The sequence below is a fragment of the Schistocerca serialis genome, chromosome 4, assembly GCF_023864345.2.
Source record: "Schistocerca serialis cubense isolate TAMUIC-IGC-003099 chromosome 4, iqSchSeri2.2, whole genome shotgun sequence".
NCBI lineage: Eukaryota > Metazoa > Arthropoda > Insecta > Orthoptera > Acrididae > Schistocerca > Schistocerca serialis.
Genome location: NC_064641.1, coordinates 882402157 through 882426762, shown reverse-complemented (window position 1 = coordinate 882426762; position 24606 = coordinate 882402157). Strand labels below are relative to the sequence as shown.

Here is a 24606-nt window from a genome sequence, read left to right as displayed (position 1 = left end):
GGTATTTAAATGAGTAGGAAATAAGACAAAAAGAGTAGTAAATCATATATTGGAAATCTTGAGGGCATAATGATTTCAGTAATTAATTGTTTTAATACAGTGATCATAACAGTTTCAGGGTCCCCCCCTTTTTTTATTCATTTGAATTCTGAAGTGTTCTAAACTGATTTGACCAGCAAAGTCAAAGCCAAAATAGAAAACAAAATTTATCAGTGTTTTACCTTTATCAAAATTGACATTGTGTGTGTGTTTCGAAAGTGCTATTTCTAGGGTAACCTATGCCCAATTTTAATCAGTTCAATAGACAGTACGAAGTTTTGTAGTAAACATTATAGTGTAATGTTATGTATTTATGGTTTATCCATATTAGTACAGAAAGTGAAATTATCAGTTCAATAGATTTTCTGGTTCTAAAATTTACCATATTATGCTGTGTTACTACGTGTTGTTTTGCTTGAACGTACATCAATTTGTACAGGGAAGAAACTCAGTTAATGCCTAATTAGGCTGGCGACCGTATTGTTAACAAATTGGTAGCATCTTCTGTGTTGTTTCTTGTCCGTCCTGACGTGTAGTTGCATTTCGGACTTGCTTGGCGTATCATTGTTATTACAGAGTGGGTGTAAGTCTGATTAGCCTCCATTCAGGTACATGCGGTCAATTTCTATACAAAAATCCTTTCTCATAAGGTGAAGCCGGTAACTTAACATAGTACAGCCTTTAATGAGCATCGTGTGCCCCACCCGCAAGTTACAATACACATAGACTTTTTCCCACTTGTAACATTACACAAATGAGATTTAAAAGTTTTATACGTTGTATTTCATACGACACAAACACGACATAGATTTCACAAATCTGTGTGAATGTATGTATTCCAACATTCCACTTGAAACATTCAAGCTCATGCTCAGTGAATTAGTAGGCAAATAGACTTCTGTATAACAGAAGGTTACACGTCCTCAGTTCGATTTCAGTTTCTTGGATTTAAACAATTTGTGGATTAGAAAGCTAGCAATGTGGTAGAGAGCTATACAAAAGGCCATTACAACAGCCAGCACGAAGGCAACGACATCTAGCAGCAGGTATTGGTACCAGGCCAAGTCTCTTCCACCACTACGCAGATGTGGGGCTCCATTGTGGCGAAGTACATACTCGATCCACTTCACAGCTTTAGGCAGGCTTTCTTCCTTATGCTCACGGTATACAGCTGACAACCGCTTCATGTTCTCGCTGAATCTGTAGAAAGAAAGAAAGAAGGTTGATGACAATGCATTTCTGCAGTGCCTGAAAGCAATAACAGGCCATACTTCAGTGCGCAACAGTGACTAGAAGAATCAAGATAGCTAATTTTTGGTAAGTCGCATGGAGACGTAATGTGAAATATTCGCACTGCAAGTCTGGTCGTTGCAGGGGAAGTAAATATGAAAACGAAGATGACCGGGAGGAATTTGGGTGCAGAAGGTATTTATGATTGGAACAGGGAAAGGACCTGGTCATGTTATGAGGGCTCACCTTAGGATCAAAAAGTTGTGTAATAGAAGGTGGACACCCAATGAAGACGTAATTAGGTTTTACAGTGAGTTCCTCCCATAAACAACGCACTGATGGAGACAGTTTTCTAGAAACTGAGGAGCAAATAATATTCTTAATAGCACGTAATTCTCGTGTTATCAAGCCTACTGAACAATATAATTTCTAGTGAAAATGAGGTGACGTCATCAAACATAACCCTCGTGATATGGTTCAGAATAAATCGGTTTCATGTGTAAGATAATGTGTAGATAGAGATCACACAGATAGGTGTTCGAGTAACTGGAGATTATCCCTGACGCATGATGTCTCTTAAGAAAAAATCAACCTCATGAGTGACATGGAAGCCCTCCTGTTACCCAATCCACCAATCTGCAATTATCAAAATGGTAGCTAACTGGTTAGAAAATCAATGAAACAGTTTTGTTTCTCAGTTTCAACCGAAAACGTTGGGGATACTGTGGTATACAAATTCCATCTGGTCATGCCACTAGCCAGTGTAGATACTGTATTATTTGGTGAGTTCTGAAGTTGTAAGCAGACTGTCCTAAGTCACCTCTCTTCTACAGTAAAGGAATAGGCTGCTGAGAATGGTTCACTAGTCGATTGTCCACACTGCGATTAGAATATGTAAAGGCATCAAGCCTGTTAGTTTCACTTCAGTTCCTGTAAATTAAGACTACTGAAGATTTAAAAGTGTTCAGTAACGTCGTTTCTACACAAAAATTTCCCATACGTCAGAGTCATAAATCGTACAGTATAGAACGGCATCGTCCAAACTCCTGTTCGTGCTACCCATTTCAGTGGAGCATTTTTCAGGGTATAAACGTGGACAAGGAAAAAAAATTCCCGGATTTCCCGGTTAACAATACACTTTCTCCCGGGTGACAGTATATTTTCCATTATCAATCCTTTGAATGGTTATGGTTTTATACGCGGGCGTACAATTTCCCGGCACTTTAGAAAACGAAACTCAGGGGAAAAAGACACGTTTTGGAAATATCTATGATTTGCAGCAACATGTACGCTGCGTATTTTCTTATTATGAAAGTATACATTGGAATTCCACTAAACACCGCATGTTGCTTTCCGGATCATTGAAATCGAAATTTCGATGCGCTTTTGTAAGCCTTTCGTAGCTCATGTCACGTGATCTCGCCAGCCGATGACAGCGGATATTCAGAGCATAGGACACGTGATGTAGTCAGCCAACAGCAACATCACTGTTACGTAGCACGAACACACAAACAGGGAAAGTTAATAGTTTAAATTAATATACATAGTGTTGCTACAAGAAAAGCAATGTTTTCACGTATAATATTGGTCTCAAGCTGCAAGAGAAGCTAAGCTTTCGCATATACTGTTGATCTTTTTTGCGCATGTTACTTTAAGATATATCACAGAAATGTGCCGGTAAAATTTTTAATAGTGACATAAATGTCTGATCTTCAGGGTTCGAAATTATTCTAAATGGCTCGTCATCAGTTGATTTTTAAATTAAAGTCAAACGCTCTGTTATTTAAGAAATTCATCGTACACTCTCGCACATAGTTCAACTTACATAAAACGATATTTACTCTGAAAGTAACGCTTTTCAAACTACCATTTGCAATATTTTCCCATGACCTGTTAGAAATAGGTTTGTTTCAGCAGTTGCCAGAGAGCACAGATAACAGGCGACATCACGCTTGCGCAGCTACAATGGCATAGGAAGCTCGTATGTACGTACGTGTAAAACATTAAAAGATCATACATTATGTCATAAAAGAAACAAGACATCAGAGGATATTGCAAGAGCATCGTAATTTCGTGAACCATATTAAAATGTGCACATTTAAAGTGCATACTTAAAGGGCACATTCGTATGTCCAGATTCCTAATGAAATAGACCTCGACTTGATATTAAGCTTTTCAGTGTAGTTTTCGGGATGTAAATTTTCTTGGAGCACCAGTACTGTTTTATATCATCTTTGGTTCTTTATTATGGCATAATGCCATACGTGCTAGAAAATGAAAACGGCACTTTTTCAAACTAGCCAGTACTGTGGAATTAAACATTTTGTTTCAAATACATTGACTGACTCTGCGGAAAAGGTTAACGAAGTCAGAGTTCTTTAGCAAACATACAAAAATAACTTCATTGTTCCGCAAGGCGATTAGTGCTTCACTGTCAGAAAGGTGGAAATAAAATAAAATCTGAAACTAATGACATTTCAGCCTTCCGTAACTATGTGAATGTGTTTTAATTCACTTGATAGCTCCAAGCCACAGATATCCGTTTTGTTTTTATTTGACGTGAGAGTAAACGAAGGGGAAACAGCAAAATCATTAAATGTAAACACGCGTCACGTGGAGACTACCCACTATAATTCAGACTGCTCTGTGCGTCAGCCCCGGATCTACGACATTTGCAAACAGAGTTAATACTAAAAAAAAAATCGAATTTTCAAAATATGTTCATCTTGTAGCTCACAGCTTTCTGAAAAGTCTGAAACATAGAACAAATGTATTCCAGGAAATGTAAGACATATTATTTGGTTTTAAGTATCCCAAAATGCAGTGCCACGCCTCTTCACAAAGCATTTTTCTACCGCACGTCCAAACTATATTCAGGAGAGTGGAAACTGAAATGTCCTGTGGTGTCCCTCCTGTTCCCAAAATGGTTCAAATGGCTCTGAGCACTATGGGACTTAACATCTGAGGTCATCAGTCCCCTAGAACTTAGAACTACTTAAACCTAACTAACCTAAGGACATCACACACATCCATGCCCGAGGCAGGATTCGAATCTGCGGCCGTAGTGGTCGCGCGGAAAATGTGTGTGAAATCTCATGGGACTTAACTGCTAAGGTCATCAGTCCCTAAGCTTACACACTACTTAACCTAAATTATCCTAAGGACAAACACACACACCCATGCCCGAGGGAGGATTCGAACCTCCGCCGGGACCAGCCGTCCTGCTCCCGGTCGGCCGGTTTGACAGCCTGCCCCTCTTAAAAAAAACCTCGAAATTAATAGCGGATGGGATTATTTGTAATCGAGAGAACAAGAATTCTTCAGAAAATCTGAACTCTTTATTCCCTATTAGTTAATAACTTGCTGTTTTGTGTGACATAAAATTAAGTATATGACATATAAAACCAATACTGACAAGACATACGCAAGAAATTACACATTTATTCAAACCTTAGCTGCTAGTATTTTTTTCTCTCTATTTTGCTACAGCTTTACATGGCGTGCTTTCCTTTCTGCGAAAGACTCTATTACCTCATCAAAGTTCGTCAAACTTATTACTACATGAAAAATCGAAATGTCGTTATCTAATACTGAAAATGCTGTTAACACGAATAATACCCAAGACTGGTGTGGTTTCTCGAACTGATTACGTCTATTTTGTCACTGTCTGCTAGATAAAACAAAATAGACCTTCCTAATATTTTGTAACACACCAAATAAGCGAGACTGTTTTGCCACAAATGGCCATTTTTATAACACGATAGAATATAATCCACGAAGTACCAATATCAAATGCCTATTAGGCCTACTACAAGCAAAAAGTTTTATGCTAGGAAATAGTTTCACATTTCATTCATACGCACCAGTCTCTCAACCATGAGATCGAAAAGTAGAATTACGAAATTTTTATATACATTTGGAATCGTCTTATTCTTCCATAATTTGTGTGATGTTTCAGTTTCTTCTCCTTCCTCGTTCTAACAAACAATTGTGTCATCACCAATTCTGTAGCTATTGCTGCCACTGTCAAAATTTGTTTCCCGATTAACTTCACTAACCCTGCCAGAATCACAGGTTTAGTTATCCCGCGATTATTTCCCGGTTAGGCGTTAATACGTGTTCGAACAACATGTTTTCCGCGTTACTTCCAGAATAGAATTTACGCGGCTGCTAGCCGGGGACTGTACTACTGGTCCTTGCTAGTGTAGCGATCTGGCCAAAGATTTTCTGTCAAAATTTCATTTTCTTGGATACACCGAGAAGATAATACGTAATCTTTCCCAAATGTTATTCCTGTCAGTCGTTTATTTCCATCTGGTAGTCTGAATCTATGGATTTTGCTAGTAATTATAACAATGCTGATCATTCGCAAAGCCAATCAACCACATAATCAGACAACGACTGACATTCATCCGTTTGGCTTTACTCCCTCAGCTGGTATATCCCCGTTCCCCTTTTGTCTGTGGAAAGTTTATTTCTAGATGCGACGAGGATTCTCCTGACAGAGACATCACGTACACTATGCATCCATTCAAAAGTCAACTTATGATTCATTCAGAAATCAACTTTAAATGTGTTCAAAAACCAACAGGGAAGCGTTTCAGAATCACGATAGACAAACGTGCGCTGGATGCTAGGCGCTTTGTGAAACAAGTTTTTTTCCTCAAGAATATGAATTTGGCGCCACCATTTCGCGGTAGCATCTAGCTGCTTGCTGCGACTGCTTGCACAGCCAATAGCCACATTCCTGTAGCCTGAAGCGGGAGAATCTACTACTCAAACGTCACTCAACTGCGCGTGCGCATGAGCCCGCACGTAACTGCTAAAACAAATTGAATATAAACAGTTGCGACTTCACGCTCATTGGAGGCAATTTGTTGTTATGAAGCACTGCATTGTCTTCCTAAAGCCTTTGACACATTTTCAATTGGCAGACGCTTGCATGTGTCGTTGTTGTGTATGGCATATTTCCTTTGCAATTTATTTTCGTTTTTTTCTCTCGTTTATGTTTTATTGTTGAAGTACTATTCTGCAGTAGCGGGATACAGTAATATGCTTTGTTGGAGTGTCGGTTCTTCCCAGTCAAAATTACAAAAACTTAACTGAAAATTAAAACAATGAAAAATTCCCGGAATCCTAAAAATATCCCGGGTTTTTCCCGGTTTTCTCCAGGATGAAAAAATTCCCGGGTTTTTACCGGATCTCCCGTTTGTCCGGGTCGTATACACCCTGATTTTTGTATAAATAATAAAATATCGATTAGCATTAACACTGATTCATTCACACATAGTATTTTCACATAGTATTTTGTACCTTTTATCCTCAATAATCGTTCGAATACCGTCCGAAATCGTGTCTTTTGTGACGTCCCACAATTTGAGCTCTATGCCAACACCGGCGTCGACCATTTTCGCTACATTATGTTGCTGGTCGCCGAAGAAGGGAATCCCCAGTAGAGGAACTCCGTGATAGGCTGCCTCGTTAAAGCTCTGCAGACCGCCCTGAGTGATGAACACACGGACATTGGGGTGTGCTGGAAAGAAAAAATCAAAAAAGTTTATAAAAGTTGCACAAACAATCAAGCTTTTCTAACTTGCCTAAAAATTCCTATATGTATACATGTATCAATAATATGTAAGACAGAACAGTGTACATAGCGGATGTGATATTCGCTAGTTTTGACTTCATTGAAACAGCAAATACGAGTAGTTAATACTTTCAGTCAGAAGGCAAATACTTGTTTATGGCGACGGTGGAATTTTCTAAATAATGTAATTCGTCGTCTTTGGGCGGCAATATAAACAGAAAATTACGGATAGATATGCGATCCTTCACTATTTTGTTCGCTGGAGAACAAATGAATGAAGCCTTGAGAGCTAAAGACTTGTACTGTTTTTCTCAAGTAAGACGGACGCAGATTTGTGGCAGTCTGATCTAATTTTTACTAAATGCATAAAAACGTGTTATGTCTAAGTATGAGTGAAGTGTAAAGAACTGTTATAACTTACCGTGACGACGCACGAGCGACTCAAAGAAGACAATGGCTATATAAAAGAGCGCTCAATGGACATGATACGGACATAAAAATCTACCGTCATTGTAGTACTAAGCTTAAGGTACGATATATGTTTTAGTTATAATAAATATTTGTTCTGGGAATACTGAATCATTCAGCAGTGCTCATTCCTATTATCTCCTCTGTATTATTTTCATTTTAATTATGCATTTTGCTCGATTACAGACACCAAGATCAGCCGTCCAATGTGCGTGTTACATTGATAAAAAGAAAACTGTTTTATCGTCTTCTTGCATCAGCTTTAATATTGAATTTCCCTTTTGTGTGATGGTACAGTTGTTTTTGCGCCCTTAAGAACTTTCTGGTCCCTTAGGAAATTGTTTTGTCATAACAATAACTTCATAACCGGGTATGATCGTATCTACGATCATGAAGTAATTAGAAAGACGATAACGCAATTTCTTAATCAATAGCACGCTAGTTGTGACTGCCTCAATCCACGCGAAACTGCAAGTAAAAACTATTCACATCTCATAATGCAATATTTTATGACAATGGTCAATCCATGATTCTTACGCCAATTGTGATTGATAAAACAGTAAGATAAATCTCAATTACCAACTTTCCATTGAATAACAACATCACTTTTATTTTGTAACATCACACGGACCAGTATCATTGCCACTCTTCGCTGCCCTTTCCAACTCCATTAGTGAATGGCGCAAGAGAACTACAGTACTTAAACCTTTGTACAACGCTGAATGCATGCAATATCCCTACGCGAGATATTGGTAGAAGCAAGGACGTTCGGTATTTTTTGAATCGCCTTATGGCAAGTGCCCTCGTAATTTGAAGAATCTGTTCATAGTGTTAAGCTACAGAGGCCGTATTTGGGCACTAAAATGAATCAATGCTTTCCGAGATAAACACGTGTTTATAGGAAGCACCGCGCGACGCTTGGTTGCGGATTGCAGCACAGTAGTGCATTGGCGCTCCGTCAGTGAGCTGTGCCTCCTATGATACAGCGCAATCTACTGTTTGTCGCACAGGTGTGGCGCCCTAACAGACCGACCATTATCCATGAGGAACATGTAGCTAGTGTCCCAGAAGCGCATTACATCGGATATGGGCACAGACTACGAGAAACGAATGCATAACCGTTGTCAAATATAGATTACCCTAGGTTGTCAATCATTTCCACTGCGCTATCCCACGGAACCTCCTATGCTCTTTTTAGTGCGCTAATGACTGTATCTCTCTTCCTGCATTTAACTGCTGAGACGTCTGTGTGTTAGCAGTACCGTAAGTTTCTCCAGCTAATGAACGCTTGGACAGAGGACTGGGTAGTCCATAGCTAACTTCACTGGCGCAAAGGCGGTCTGCTATGGCTCTGATGGGTTCTCGGACGCTACTGAACCCAAAAAATTGATGGCTTGGCACCTCAGACTATCCCTGCGTGCACACATTGCCCCAGCCTATTACTATATGTCACGGGGTGTACATTTTGAATCTAGTCACCAGAGAGCCACTTGCAACGTCTAAGTGTGGCAAACTAAGTTGCTACCTCGCCAGTGTCTTGCAGCGACTCCAATAATTAGACGTTCCGTTCAGGTTCAGTTTACATCAACAGGAAACGAAGGAATCAACACTGTTATCGTGGAAAGATCTTCATCGGAATGGTTATGATGACATAGTGGTAAGTTCCTATGGGACCAAACTGCTGTGGTAATCGGTCCCTGGGTTTGCGCACTACTTAATCTAACTTAATGAAAGTTACGCTAAGGACAACACACACATCCATGCCTGAGGGAGGAATCGAACCTCCGACGGGGGGAGCAGCGCGAACCGTGGCAAGGCGCCCTACACAGCGTAGCTAACCAATATGGTGATATCTGTAATTTGATGGAAGTCATGGCTTGCACATTGATGGTCAGATATTCTACCGATCAGATGACCAAACATAGCTGATGATTCTTTTTTCCATGATAGGCACGCGAGGCAGTTATTTCCAAAAATAGAGCCATACAACCAGACAGTAGTAACCCATTGCGAACAATAGAGAAAGGAGTTTCTGCTGCCTAGATCTGCAGGAAGTTCCCATATGATTCTTGAAAAATCGATTAATTTTCAGGAAATGAGACAGACAAATGCTGGAAAGAGAAATACAAATTAAGTTTGGTACTTGCGATGTTGGTGACGTACCCAGTACAGACTGCTGAGGCAGCCACTTTGAGACTTTGACGTTGGGCGGCAGGTCGTCCATGTCGGCCTCCCACTTCCACAGCACCCTCTGTGGAATTTTTCTGAAACCCTCGAGAAATGCCAGTCTTTTATCTTCAGGCATCGAACTCCCTATGACAGTGGAACCCATACTGAAGTATACGGCGCCATGTTCTGCTCCATCCAGCCACTCCTGTAGGTCCTGTTCGTGGAAGCAAACTCTGAGTTGTAAACACCTATAATAGCTGGTCTTCAAGTTCATCAAGGGAATTTCAAGGCAGATGTGCCGTAAACCGCAACTAAACGTACGTCCGCATCACTCTTTCCCATATGCAAATACAATCATGCAAATATACCACTCCACCAGTAACCAATTGTAAAGAACAAATGAAAAAGAAATATTCACTGTAATTAACAGTCCAGATTCCTCCACGAAATGGAAATGTGGCATTGGTATAGTAATAGTGTAGTCTCTACTTTGGCTATGCACATAACAAAAGATTAGGTCCTAACATCCAGTAAACCTTCAGGCCATTCGATACGCAGAACAAACTCTGATTTGATATGGGTCAGAAAGGATGTTGGCAGTTTCTTTTTCAGGGCAATCCTCCTAGCATTCACTTTGACGATTCACGTCATATCACGTCACATCACTTCCAAATCTGGATGGCTGGATAAGGCGCTGAACTATGTTCGCCCTGAATAGAGTCCCAGTGTCTTTACCACTGCGTTGCCTCGCTATGACCCATAAAGTCTCTGTCATGTCTCAATTTAGTCGTGAGCAAAGCTTAGTGTCCTGTCACTGTTTGGAAAGGAATGACAAAAAGTGGTCATTTGGACCATTTCGGGAGGGTAAAATCCTTGTATCTGATTAGGTACAGACTGCAGACTCCACAGCGTTCACTGTATCACCAAGTGTCTTATCACGGCCTTTAGAGATGGCTTGTAGGCACAGGAAATGTTCATCATAAGTCGGTAGAATGTCGGAGAGAGTAACACAACTCAACCGTCATCTACATCTGGGTTGAGGTAAACAACGAAGTCCAACGACGAATGTAGGACGTACAGCTGTCTCAGGTGTTTCAGTTTCCCAGCAAACTATGCGCCAGAAGTTCAGAGCAGCTGATCAGTGTGCCAGGTGTCCAGTAGTGCGTGTTCTGCATGCCGAAGTACAGGAACTTAAACTTTTGTGTTCTGCCTCGTCAAAGAGGTCCACAGCACGAGCATCTAGGGAAGGGATTCCAGTGGTGGTTTCCCCTTGCCTTCCACTGACGATGATATGATAATGAGGACAACACAACACCCAGTCCCTGAGCGGAGAAAATCGACGCAGCCGGGAATCGAACCCGGGCCCCTTGGCGTGACAGACCACTGCGCTGACTATTCAGCTATTGGGGTGGACAAGTGCAGGGAAGGTCCCATTTATTATGGAGTACGCTTATATGAGGAAGTATGCTCATTTTAGTTGAGCCCTACTTCAGTTTTCAAAATAATTATCGGCATAAGTTCTCGATATAGTAACAAGAAAAGACTGAGAATGAATCTGGTTGGTGGTGATGGGATCCAGTGGTTAGGGAGGCACCACATCAGATTCACTTAGAGGGCCTCATGGTGGTCAGAGGGGGTTGAGAGTTACTGACAAAGTAATGTAACGGCGTCCATATTTTCTGACGTGGTAAAGGTCCAAGACTCCCTGTTTGGTACCGATAACGCCTATCTGCATAGAGCTGCTCCGGTGGGTGAAGTTCTTGTAAAGTTCGTCAGTGCGGTCACCTAATATGAATGCTGCAGAGGAAGCCTGGGAGTGGACGTTTAGTCCTTAGCCTGTCGCTGAGGACCATTCAAGGACCTGTACACAGTCCTTGTTGAGAATTGGAATGGACTACCAACAGAGCTCTTTAAACTCCCCGTACAAAGCATGACACACCTGCTATCATGCGCCTGTGATAATAGTAAGCATATTCCTAATGAACAGTTTTCTTTTCGCGGAAGTGATTTTCCCAGCTACTGAGCGAGATGGTGCCGTGGTTAAGACACTGGGCTCCCATTCTCGTTGATGGAGATTCAAATTAGCGTCAAGATGCTGTGAGTTCCACAAATCGCTTTACGCGAGTATCAGGATGTTTACTTTCAAAAGTACACTGCCGACATCCTTTCCCTTCCCTCCACAATTCGAGCTTGCATTCATTCCATCAGTAACAAGCTCGACGTCGACTGCACATTAGATACTCACCTTCCTTCCTTCCGTCTTGCTTTTTAGTTTCGTTATCAAATTTTGTTGTGTATCTTGTTTCGAGGTTTTCCATAACTACATCTCCTGGAGAAAGTTGTACCTTGTTGTTCTGCATTTCGATACACTTGAGGAATTCATTTGTTGATGGTGTTATGTTTTTGGGTATGTATGTAATGTTATTATGATAGTCTTAAAATTATACACTGCACTTCAAAATTAGTGATAATTTTGTTATTTTTGTAAGTCAGGTGGTGTCAAAGTGATTTGTACTAATGTAACGACAGAAGAAAGCGTAGTTACCTTAGGAAGAGGTGCTGGGTTTGGTTCCACATGTAGTCCAGTCAGTTCTATCATGTGCGGCAGGTACGGTCGAGGGTAGTTTATACTGAAATGGTTACCCATAAGCATCAAACTGAAATTTTTTTCAGTTTCATAAACTGATGGAACGTCAGGCCCGAAATATTTCCTCTTGATTTCTTCTTGATGCGGCATCATTACGTAGAAGTAGCGATAGTTCGTGTAGAGCCATACCCATGTCATGTAAAGCCTCTCCCAGAATGACATGTGGTGTGAAAAGGGCACCATAAAGCTTGGAATGTAAGCGGGATTGCTGGGGTTTCCATCGGTCCAGAGGCTGGGTACGCCTGCGTTTATGCTGATGTACCCGACGAGAGGCGGGGAGCCCACTTTATGAACCAAACCGTAGAAGCACGGCGACAGCAACCGTTCCAAAATGACCAGGTCGAATTTTGGAGGTGACCTGCAACAAATTTGCGTGTTTGTGCGCTATTGCTACCTGAACGCGTTGGAGAAATACTGGATTAATCTAACTAGTACAACATGCGGCTTACGACAAATAGCAAAACTTCCATAAAAAAAGAAGAAAAATGATGACTTGGACCTCATTTTTACATTGTACAGAAAGAGACTTCATAAATTATAGGAAACTGGACAGAATAAAATGAATACCATGGTATCCATTTCTAATGCTTGTTTTCTAACTCTTCTGCAACGCATTGACGGTTTCATTGAAGTCCATACCCCCCCCCCCCCCCCTTCCAACCACTAAGTTGTCTAGGGTATTGAATTTCAGATAAGTATGGTAGATGGCTTTTATTCCATTCATTGGTCGACTAGGGATCTCGCTTAAAGCCCACACTTTAGCTGCGACATCTCGATCAACTGTTACGAAAGAGTGTTAGTATAATCTTCCTCACTCGTACTTTTGAAATGACACGTCTGGCTATTGCTGATTTGCTATTGCGTCAATGGAAAACTAATAATGGAAAGGGCTTTCATTTATAATTACCCTGTTGCAGATGTTTATTTCAATCTTTTAAACTGTGATTTACGTGTTGTGGTAGTACACTACTGGCCATTAAAATTGCTACACCACGAAGTTGACGTGCTACAGACGCGAAATTTAACCGACAGGAAGATGATGTTGTGATATGCATATGATTAGGTTTTCAGAGCATTCACACAAGGTTCGCGCCGGTGGCGACACCTACAACGTGCTGATATGAGGGAAGTTTCCAGCCGATTTCTCATACACAAATAGCACTTGACCCGCGTTGCCTGGTGAAACGTTGTTGTGATGCCTCGGGTAAGGAGGAGAAATGCGTACCATCAGTTTCCGACTTTGATCAAGGTCGGATTGTAGCCTATCGCGATTGCGGTTTATCATATCGCGACGTTGCTGCTCGCGTTGGTCGAGATCCAGTGACTGTTAGAGTATGGAATCGGTGGGTTAAAGAGGGTAACACGGAACGCTGTGCTGGATCCCAACGGCCTCGTATCACTAGCAGTCGAGATGACAGGCATCTTATCCGCATGGCTGTAACGGATCGTGCAGCCACGTCTCGATCCCTGAGTCAACAGATGGCGGCGTTTGCAACACAACAACCATCTGCACGAACAGTTCGACGACGTTTGCAGCAGCATGGACTATCAGCTCGGAGACCAAGGCTGGCTAGACGCTGCATCACAGACAGGAGCGCCAGCGATGGTGTACTCAACGACGAACCTGGGTGCAAGAGTGGCAAAAGGTCATTTTTTCGGATGAATCCAGGTTCTGTTTACAGCATCATGATGGTCGCATCTCGCATCCGTGTTTGGCGACATCGCGGTGAACACACATTGGAAGCGTGTATTCCTCATCGCCATACTGGTGTATCACCCGGTGTGATGGTATGGGGTGTCATTGGTTACATGTCTCGGTCACCTCTTGTTCGCACTGACGGCACCTTGAACAGTGGACGTTACATTTGAGATGTGTTACGACCCGTGGCTCTGCCCTTCATTCGATTCCTGCGAAACCCTACATTTCGGCAGGATAATGCACTACCGCATGTTGCAGCTCCTGTACGGGCCTTTCTGGATACAGAAAATGTTCGACTGCTGTCCTGACCAGCACATTCTCCAGATCTCTCACCAATCGAAACCGTCTGGTCATGGTGGCCGAGCAACTGGCTCGTCGCAATGCGCCAGTCACTACTCTTGATGAACTGTGGTATCGTGTTGAAGCTGCAGGGGCAGCTGCACTCGCCTTCCAAGCTCTGTTTGACTCAATGCCCAGGCGCATCAAGGCCGTTATTACGGCCAGAGGTGGTTGTTCTGGGTACTGATTTCTCAGGATCTATGCACCCAAATTGCGTGAAAATGTAATCACGTGTCAGTTCTAGTGTGTTTGTCCAACGAATACCCGTTTATCATCTGCATTTCTTCTTGGTGTAGCAATTATAATGGCCAGTAGTGTATAATTAGCATGTGGAGAACGAATAATACGGTTGAGTGTACGTTAGTAAAAATTAAAAGGGATTTAGTAACTGTACAGTAGTCAGAAGGTTTGTCTAAGGAAGGGGAGAGTATCTTCCACTGTTTCTCGCCCTTGTGACACGAGAGTGGAAAGAGCTGCGGGGCTGCACGTTTTGCTTTGAGCGCGTGGTCGCTAGTTTGTGTATGCTCGCACGTGCTGCCAGTTCAAGGAGGTAGGCAGCAGCGGACCCATGTGCTTCCCATCGTCTGGAAGTGACGTCACGAAAGTTGCTCCCGCGATCCACGAGAAAGACAGGCATCACAACGAATTTATGGCGTCGTGCTAGTCGGCTTGTCCGCCACATTTCACGAAAGCTCGTCTCCGTACAGGGCCACAGAGAAATCAATATTTAATTGACAAGGTACTCACGAAAGGTATTGTCTTTGTCGTTTGCGTTTAAATGCATACTAGCTCTCGGTAGCACAGTCAAGAATTCTTAAACTCGTCTGAAATATTTACTCGCTCCCCACCGGAGATGGCTGTTAGCACGTAAGTCCTGCAGTGTCACGTGCTGTGACGTAACGCGCCACCGCTTTCTCGTGGGTCTCGAGTCGCCACCAGTCCGACCCCCATCGACGCGCAAGTCGCCGAAGTGGCGTCATATCTAAAGGCTTGCACGGGGCGAACTGTCTACCCGACGGGAGGCCCTAGTAACACGACCAGTCTGACAAAGACAGTCGTCGCATCACACATTCGTACACGTGGGACGTAAACCACTAAACGAACATCACAGCTCGATACATCAAATTTGAAGGCTGAAGGAGACAGTTATTCTGATGTACAGACAGTCTTTGAAAGTTAAGTATTTAATTACAGGAATCTGCAACGGTTTTTGCACTAGCTGATCGGCCTACCATATGAAATCGCTTATCGACACAGAACGAATGAGCTAGATACATGTTTATTTAAATACTTAATTAGGTAATGAGAAGTCTCTGAATTGAACAATTTATTAAAGTGAGCATAACTACCCATATAAAACAGATACACGAATATCGCTGCAGCATTTGTTAGAAAACGAAGTACACATGATAACATTTACATTGTAAGTTTTCAGTGATTAATAGCCTGCTGACTAATCCAAGCCCTCTTACTTCATCCTCCGACAGAACCAAGAACACCATGTCATCTGCATACGGGCGGCAGATGAAAGAATGGCCTCTCATTGTTATCCTCGTCAACCGGCTCCTCAAACCGTGTAACAGTGGCTCAAGAGCGGTGGCGAAAAGGAGCATCGATAGCGGACATCCTTGGCGGACAGAGCCCATGATAGTAATAGGGTCCACCACACGGCCATTGACCAGTACTCGCGACGTGGCACCTCGGAGGCGTCGCAAGACGATGTGTATGAATCTGTGGTGGAAGGCTATCCGTCGGAGTACGTTTCCTATTAAGTCATGACTCACTATCAAAGGCGCGGTCGAAGTCCACCGTCACTAAGCACCACGACTGCGGCAGGTCGTAGCCAGAGCTATGACGTCACGGTAATCGCTGAGTGCTGTCTGAATGTTACTGTCACCACCAGAGCGATGACTTGAGGGATGACGCGCCGAAAGCGAGCAGCAAGAATCCGGCTAAAAAATCTTGAAGTCACAGTTTAACATGTTCAACGCCTCATCATGTCCAACTCCCCGACCTCCCGACGGTTTGGGAACCGGGATAAGCAAGCCTTCTACGAATTTCGGTGGGAGGGCCAACTGAGCTAACCAAGCTCGTCTCACGATCCGTCCTCACAATTTTGCTTCTCCCAGTACCTCGTCTCCTACCTTCCAAACCTCACAGAAGTTCTCTGTAAAACTTGCGGAGCTCAGCTGGAAGAGCACTTGCCTGTGAGAAGCAAAGATACAGCGTTCGAGTTCCGGTCCACCATATGGTCTTAATCAGCCAGGAAGTTTCATCAGCGCACACTCCGCTGCAGGGAGAAAATTTCACACGTCAAAGTTTAGGTCGCACACATTCCAACTTTGCGATGCTTCCTACTATAGATAAACCCCTAGGCATTCGTATACTTCCTATTGTGGGTGCGTTGTGTCTATTTGTTCTTACACCCCTTACCATACATTTAACAAGGCGTGGGTCTAGGGGGGGGGGGGGACGGTCCTCTCTGGAGAGGAAAAAAAAAAAACCAACCGCCCCTCCCACACAGAAATTAGAAAATAGTTTTAGCGTCCTACCAACGAGCAGTTCCACCCCCAGAAATGATATCACCCCTGGAAAACTATATTAGCTATTACATGTCTGCTCTTCACCGATAGGATATTATAGATTGTTTATCATGGCTAGAATTTGGGCAGAGTATCAGGGACTTTGGTAACGGCCTTGCCGCAGTGGATACACCGGGTCCCGTCAGATCATTGAAGTTAAGCGCTGTCGTGCGTGGCCGGCGATTGGATAGATGACCATCCAAGCCGCCATGAGCTGTTGCCATTTTCGGGGTGCACTCAGCCTCGTGATGCAATTAAGGAGCTACAAGACCGAATAGTAGCGGCTGCAGTCAAAGAAAACCATCATAACGACCGGGAGAGCGGTGTGCTGACCACATGCCCCTTCTATCTGCATCCTCATCTGATGATGACACGGCGGTCGGATGGCCCCGCTGGGCCACTTGTAGCCTCAAGACGGAGTGCTGTACTGTATGAGGAACCTCAGCCAAAAATTGGAAGATGGAGGTGTGCCAACAACTTGCAGCTATGAGAGCTCGCAGGTCTGGGAATTAGGTTTAACTCCATAAAAAGCCCGAATATGTCGAAGTGTTTTGATTTAGATGTCTTTAAAAAAGCGAGAAACTTCTAAAAGCTGGTTCCCTCCTTTTACATCCCTAACTCTGCCCAGAACGTATTCGCCTTTTTTTGCGCTATGATAGGAGAATTTTTCATTCTGGTTCCCAACTTTTACTCTATCATAATCCTAACATTAGACCACCACTGCTTGGCAATGGAGGTAGATTTTTGTTGATCCGGGCGACGACTGATCCGGTGCAGGTTACCGAATGAAGCTTTCACAAAACAAGACGACCGTTAATAACATGTTGCTTGTCTACTTTTAAAGTTGAACTGATTCGCACACGTCTGGAACTCAGAATTGGTGCATGTAAAAACACTCAAAAAACTTGTGTGTTGCACGTAAAATCCGAATGAAGCTAAATTTTTGAAAGCGAGTTTTCAATTTTATCATAAGAATGCATTTTTTATTTATTTGATTCACTTTAAACCGTCTCCACTCATTCAGTTCACGTTAGAACGAATTTTATATACTATATTTAGCCCCAACTTAATTGAGTCTTGACATTGGTAGAAGACTATCGGGTACAAAAAATTTCGTTCTGACTTTATCCACTTATCTATCTTCGTGCAACGTTTGAGCGGATTCGTACGAGTTTAAAGTATGGAGTGGAGCGCTTCAAAAACCTTCCAGAAAAACGTGTTTTTTTGCACGTAAATGTGGCGTGTGTAAAAAGTCTCATAATAAACGCGTTTTTGCACGTAAATCCGAATTAAGCTAGATTTTCACGGTTAGGAATATTCCCAAAGGCCAAAAGAACAATTCATATTGGATCTTCGCAACAAGCTATGGAATGACAACCAACGCGATGCAAGATTAGTTTCTGCGTGATTCACAATATTGAAATTCAGCTTTCTAAATCAAAAGTACCGAATTTGGTAGATTTTTGCTATAGTTTTCTTGATATGAAAATGTGATGTTTCAAACCATCGTACCATTTATTTTCTGACTGCATCGTTTTGGGTATAATAAACTGGTTGGGATCGCTGCGTTCGTGGTTAAAGGTAAGAAGATAAAAAATAGAGGCCGGAATATAAACGGTATCTCTCCAGATGTGTTAAATATCCTATCGTTTTCCTCCTAGTTACCAATCATGACATGCCACAATACCAGCAAATTCACGTCCGACTTATCCCACCTCCACACATTCTTAATTACCTCTCCCAACGCACCTTCCATAGTCTCTCTTTCCTAGACGGCGAAATCCGACCTAACACTTATCGTTCCTGTTAGAGATAACTCACACCTTCCCATCATTTCTGATCTTTGATTCCCTCCTCCTTTCCCGTCCTATCCTTTTCTCTCCTTCCTTATCCATGGTCCAGTCTCCATCGCAGTCACGTCTAACCGAAATCAAAGGAGTGCTACTATTCACTGTCCCACACCACACATCTCCCGCATATCAACCCAGAAATTACGTTACCGGCGAACCCCTCACAACATTTAACCCTTCTATTCCCAGTTTACCCTTTCTCAGTAGTCATCGCGTTAATAATTACCCCTCTCCTCGTCATTGTGTTTCGTCACTAGTATTATTTAGTGATCGGTTGGGGGGAACGTCATAGTCCACAATGGATTAAGATTCTACTACTGCTTATATCATTTGTCAAGAAATATTATTGAATCAAAATAAGAAAACCATTACAACGAGATTAGAATTAAACTTCAACCTTCATGAACCTTGGACAACATTCCGTGTGCGCTAACATTAGCCTTGCTACATGCGACCGGAAGCTCTCGAGCTACTACACCTGATGACCCAGCATTAACGACTGCCGCGCTAGCGCGTGCGCTCAAGGGCAAGGGCAAGCAACCTTGAAACTCGTGGCTAAGCCCATAGAGATGTTTAAGCGCGAGGCGTCGCACCTCCCAGAGGTTGCACTTGTTCTCGTATCGATCGAGATGCAGCAGCGGTGACCTCACAACATTCAACTTAGTGCCGCGAACTAACGTGGTTCGTTCTCATCGTAATAAAAACCATTAATTTCGTGTTTCAAAATGCAACAAATAGTTTTTAACAATTTTAAAAACTTTTGACTTTTTTGTTTTCATGTTAAAATGGTTCTGAACACTATGGGACATAACATCTGAGGTAACCAGTCGCCTAGAACTTAGAACTACTTACACGTAACTAACCTAAGGACATCACACGCATTCATGCCCGTAACAGGATTCGAGCCTCCGACTGTAGCGGTTGCGCGGTTCCAGACTGAAGCGCCTAGAACCGATCGGCCACAACGACCGTATGTTAAAAACTATAATTGTGTGCTCTGTGAAATTTCAATATGCTATTAAAAACTGGGTGTCATAAGCATAGCTGAAAGTTAAACACCCAAAGCATGCGTGTGCTACTGTTGGCAGCAGAATTTGATGTAGAAGCTGAAGGTGGAGAAGAAGGTGGAGAGAGTAACGAGGAAGGTGGACAGAGTAACGAGGAAGGTGGACAGAGTAACGAGGAAGGTGGACAGAGTAACGAGGAAGGTGGACAGAGTAACGAGGAAGGTGGACAGAGTAACGAGGAAGGTGGACAGAGTAACGAGGAAGGTGGAGAGAGTAACGAGGAAGATGGAGAGAGTAACGAGGAAGGTGGAGAGAGTAACGAGGAAGGTGGAGAGAGTAACGAGGAAGGTGGAGAGAGTAACGAGGAAGGTGGAGAGAGTAACGAGGAAGGTGGAGAGAGTAACGAGGAAGGTGGAGAGAGTAACGAGGAAGGTGGAGAGAGTAACGAGGAAGGTGGAGAGAGGAAACAGAGAGGTGGAGAGAGGAAAGAGGAAGGTGGAGAGAGGAAAGAGGAATGTGGAGAGAGGAAAGAGGAATGTGGAGAGAGGAAAGAGGAATGTGGAGAGAGGAAAGAGGAAGGTGGAGAAAGAGGAATGTGGAGAGAGGAAAGAGGAATGTGGAGAGAGGAAAGAGGAAGGTGGAGAAAGAGGAATGTGGAGAGAGGAAAGAGGAATGTGGAGAGAGGAAAGAGGAAGGTGGAGAGAGGAAAGAGGAAGGTGGAGAGAGGAAAGAGGAAGGTGGAGAGAGGAAAGAGGAAGGTGGAGAGAGGAAAGAGGAAGGTGGAGAGAGGAAAGAGGAAGGTGGAGAGAGGCAAGAGGGAGAGAGGAAAGAGGAAGGTGGAGAAAGGGAAGAGGAAGGTGGAGAGAGGAAAGAGGAAGGTGGTGAGAGGAAAGAGGTTGGAGAGAGGAAAGGGGAAGGTGGAGAGAGGAAAGGGGAATGTGGAGAGAGGAAAGAGGAATGTGGAGAGAGGAAAGAGGAAGGTGGAGAAAGAGGAATGTGGAGAGAGGAAAGAGGAAGGTGGAGAAAGAGGAATGTGGAGAGAGGAAAGAGGAAGGTGGAGAAAGAGGAAGGTGGAGAGAGGGAAGAGGAAGTTGGAAAGAGGAAGAATAGAAGACTGAGAAGTAGTAAGACTGACAGAGCAGCTACGTACTTTATGAATTCCACCATCTCTGGAGCACTCAGCTCGCTCTCACAAATACCACGGAACTGTTCCTTCCACGAATGTATATTATCGGTTGCTGACAAATGAACCATCGTCATCCAGTCCCAGGTGGTTGCGCTTGTTCTCAGAAACTTGTACGACGCAGATATGTCAACTTCTGTAAAGTTGGCGATGCTTTTCTGGAAGTAGAAATAATCATAATGTATAACGGGTATTTGATGAGACGTTCAGAGACAAAGTATTTAATTTCTCACAGTTATATAAGTTTCATAGTAACAGCCAATGTAGATCTCTATACAGTCCTGGTATCCAAAATTAAAGCGACAAGCCGCTATTTCTCTGTGTTGTGTCTAATTCACGGTATAACCACGCAAAATGTCAACGGATTTCTGTACGATCGTGTTCCGCATGGAAGATGGCATTCTGGTCAATGGACAACCACGTCAATTATGACCTAAGTGCACTTATCAAACGGGGTAATGTTTGCTGGGTAGTCCCATATCCACAATGGCTCTGTATACAGTCACTTATGGTGCAGTATGGCACAAAGAAGACGCCTACCAGACCCTCTGCCGTGGAGGGCCATAAGAAAAATGGGAGCAGGACAGTCGCAAACTGACGTGATCCGTGTGCTTAATGTAAATCGTTCTGTTGTTTCTCTGATGTGGCGACAACTTATAGAGACCGAAACAGTATTCCGAAGACCAGGGCACGGCCGACCACGTGTGATAATAAAGAGAAAGGAGAAGACAGTTATTTGGCCATAGGGGCAAGACGGTACTGCCTTAGTACTGCACGGCAACTGGAATCAGACCTCGCAGCATCCGCTGGACGTGTTGTATCGAGACAAACGGTACACAGAAGGCTTCGGCAAAGTGGCCTTCATTGTTGGAGACTTGCTGTATGTGTACCTCTCATACGTCTTCACAGAAGGCAACGTCTGGAGTCGTCAACATACCACCTGTGCAGTCGAACAGTGCGCCAATGTTCTTTTCATAGGTGAGTCCCGATTTGGTCTGGAGAGTGATTCTCGTCCCATTCGCATCTGGAGGGAACGTGGAACACGATTTTGGGACCCAAACATTATGGAAAGAGACCGATATCGAGGACGATCTCTAATGTTGTGGGCAAGGATTATATTGACCACATGGACACTTCTTCATGAAATTCTGTGGGTGAATCGGCAAGGTTTAACAGCTGTCAGGTATCACGAAGAGATCTTGGGACCTCATGTGCGATTGTTTAGTGGTGCTGTGGCCCCAGACTTCATATTGATGGACAATAATGATGGACCTCAAAGAGCAAGAGCTATTTTCTTGGAAACGGAAGATGTTGCACGCATGGCGTGACCTGTTCGCTCTTTCGATTTCAGTCACATAGGGCATGTCTGGGGTGAACTAGAAAGAGGGACTGCATCATTTCAGCATCCATCAACCACTCTGCAAAACTTGCCAGGGAGAATGGGAGTTATTGCCTCAATATGAGACTGCTGACGTCACTCACAGCATGCCCCATTGTTGTCAGGCCTGTACTGCAGCCAGACATGGTAACACCACATGCTGAGAACATTAACCAGCTGGCGGAACTTGTGTGCACATCCGGTAAGTTGGAATAAACTAAGAACGTTTTTGTCTACCGTTATGCATTTTGCAGTCGTTTACGTTTTGTGTTCTTTACATTGTTTCTACTTTATTATGAGTGGTTTACTCTGTTTTGTGGCAAACTAAACGCAACCTTGCAAAATTTCCGTTTGTTGCTTTAATTTTGGAGACCAGTGTAATTTACACTAATTTAATGTATATGCAATAAGAAAAGCTTCTCGTGTATTGTGCGTTACGCTACTGTCGACTTGTGAGAAAGATTTACAAAGATGAAGCAGTTACCTATGAGAAATGTCACCGCCTTAAAAATCGAATGAACTTCCAGTCCCCATCGACAAGATGGATAACGATAATCTTTAGCAGGTACGTTGCCGCCATCAAGGGGAAAAGTTCATTGTTTCCTATAACCGACCGTTTGGAAAGCCATACGGGAAATATCGAAGCAGAAATGTTACTGCTTGCAATTACTACAAATTTTAACACTCGACTACTGAGTCTTTAGGATCTTATGGATGAGGATGGTCTTACAAGACAACATTCGCACATGTTTATAAACGAGATTGATGAAACTTAGCGAGTATGTGGAATATTAAAATACTGCGATACATACTTATTGGTTTTTGTCTAATTTCACTTTTAATGGATAAAACACATGCCATAAGGTAATTCGACACATTACGTTTAGTGTGAATATCTTCGAACCTATGATGTATAAAAATGTGTTTCAAATGAAAGTTTTTCACAGGACCCCGCCCTTTTCTTACAGTTTTCAAGGAAACTAATGGAGAGTTTGGACCTAGAATTTGAGAATCTCATATTGAAGTCCTAAATGTTCTTGTGTCAGCATCGACAAATGGTGAACTACCGTCTGACTATTTGACAGAAGTTTTCTCTCCCAGTCTGGGAGACACGTCGATACTACTGTAAGATTCTTGAGCTCGTCAGTGTAAAAGAACCGTTTTGAACCTCGTACCTGATGAGGATTTTGTTCATCTGGTGATCCCAAAAGGCGGGATGTGACGTATGCATCCGTTGGCTATAAATTGCATTTGATGTTGGAAAAACATCGTGAGAAGGTTTTCAGATCTAGTTCTGCTGACTGATTATGATATCAATTTCCAATTGAGGTACGATATAATGACGCTGAAGCCACCAGTACATAATCAGTTCTCTCCGCCAAGGTTTTCCAGTGTCCTGAAATATGCCTGACACAAATCAGGATATTTAGACGCTAGCCTGTCAGAATCTGAGAATCCTGCTGAATTTTATGAATATCCTGATTTGTGTCAGGCACATTTAGACGCTAGCCTGTCAGAATCTGAGGATCCTGCTGAATTTTATGTTCTATTCTGTTGTCTATCGTGTGCATTATGTGAATAAATTTAGTTCATTTTATGCAGATGTGAAAAACTTACATTTTAACTTTTTCTTCACATATTGTCGTAATTTAAATGATTTTGTATCATAACAATGAGCTACTTATAATTTTCAGTTAGCAAAATACAGGGATGTGAAACAGTAAACTAAAAAACAAAAAATTAATTGAAAACATAAAATTTAAAACATAAAAAAATAAATAAAACAAATAATTACAATAATAATGAACATTTAGCTATTTTAATTAGCTATGCTGAAAACATTCTGATGGCACACTGTGTACAGCTTTTTACAAAGTTCGTATTTCAGAGACCAGCTATATTACTCATAGTTTGGTGTGGTGTGAAAGCTTCCTTAATTTGTGTTATAACAAGCATTTTCATTTTTCAAAATAAATTAATAGTGGTGGGATATTTTGTGAAATTTCAAATTAGTACAGAAGTTGATTGTTCGGTTTCCAAGAATGTTAACTACCTTTCAGTTTTTATACGAAACATTTTTGTGTTTCACAGTTTCAAAAATATTCCCTCAAAATCCAATACTCGATATTACCTTCTGGGATGCAGAAATTTGCGGAAGGGTTGCACTTGAACGATTCTCTTCCGTCGTAGTTGGTCCCATTCTTGCAGGATCTTTACCGGCCGCACCGATGTCCGAGCCTTGATGTTTTACCAGATTTTTGGTATTCACGGTACACTCGTGAAAAGCGTCGTGCGGGAAAATCCCCACCTCGTCGCTACCTTGGAGATGCTGTGTTCCATTGCTCGTGCGCCGACTATAACACGACGTTCAAACTCACTTAAATGTGATAACCAGCCATTGTAGCAGCAGTAAACGACCTAACAACTG

The 24606-nt window shown here is 42.7% G+C and overlaps 2 protein-coding genes across 2 annotated transcripts in view; both read right to left on the bottom strand.

Annotated features, from left to right (window-relative positions):
* Positions 1 to 819: 819 nt before the first annotated feature.
* The window catches only part of LOC126473534 (UDP-glucosyltransferase 2-like), a 234940-nt gene continuing 211153 nt past the window's right edge, over positions 820 to 24606 (bottom strand). The window contains exon 8 of the mRNA XM_050100647.1: positions 820 to 951. The gene's annotated coding sequence lies outside the window, so the exon portion shown is untranslated. The remainder of the gene's footprint in view (positions 952 to 24606) is intronic.
* LOC126473533 (UDP-glucosyltransferase 2-like) overlaps positions 961 to 24606 on the bottom strand; it is a 54678-nt gene continuing 31032 nt past the window's right edge. The window contains exons 3-7 of the mRNA XM_050100645.1: positions 20768 to 20958; positions 12039 to 12498; positions 9488 to 9707; positions 6583 to 6802; positions 961 to 1239 (exon numbers count right to left, since the gene is read on the bottom strand). Coding sequence (XP_049956602.1) covers positions 963 to 1239; positions 6583 to 6802; positions 9488 to 9707; positions 12039 to 12498; positions 20768 to 20958 — 1368 coding nt within the window. The 3' untranslated portion in view covers positions 961 to 962. The remainder of the gene's footprint in view (positions 1240 to 6582; positions 6803 to 9487; positions 9708 to 12038; positions 12499 to 20767; positions 20959 to 24606) is intronic.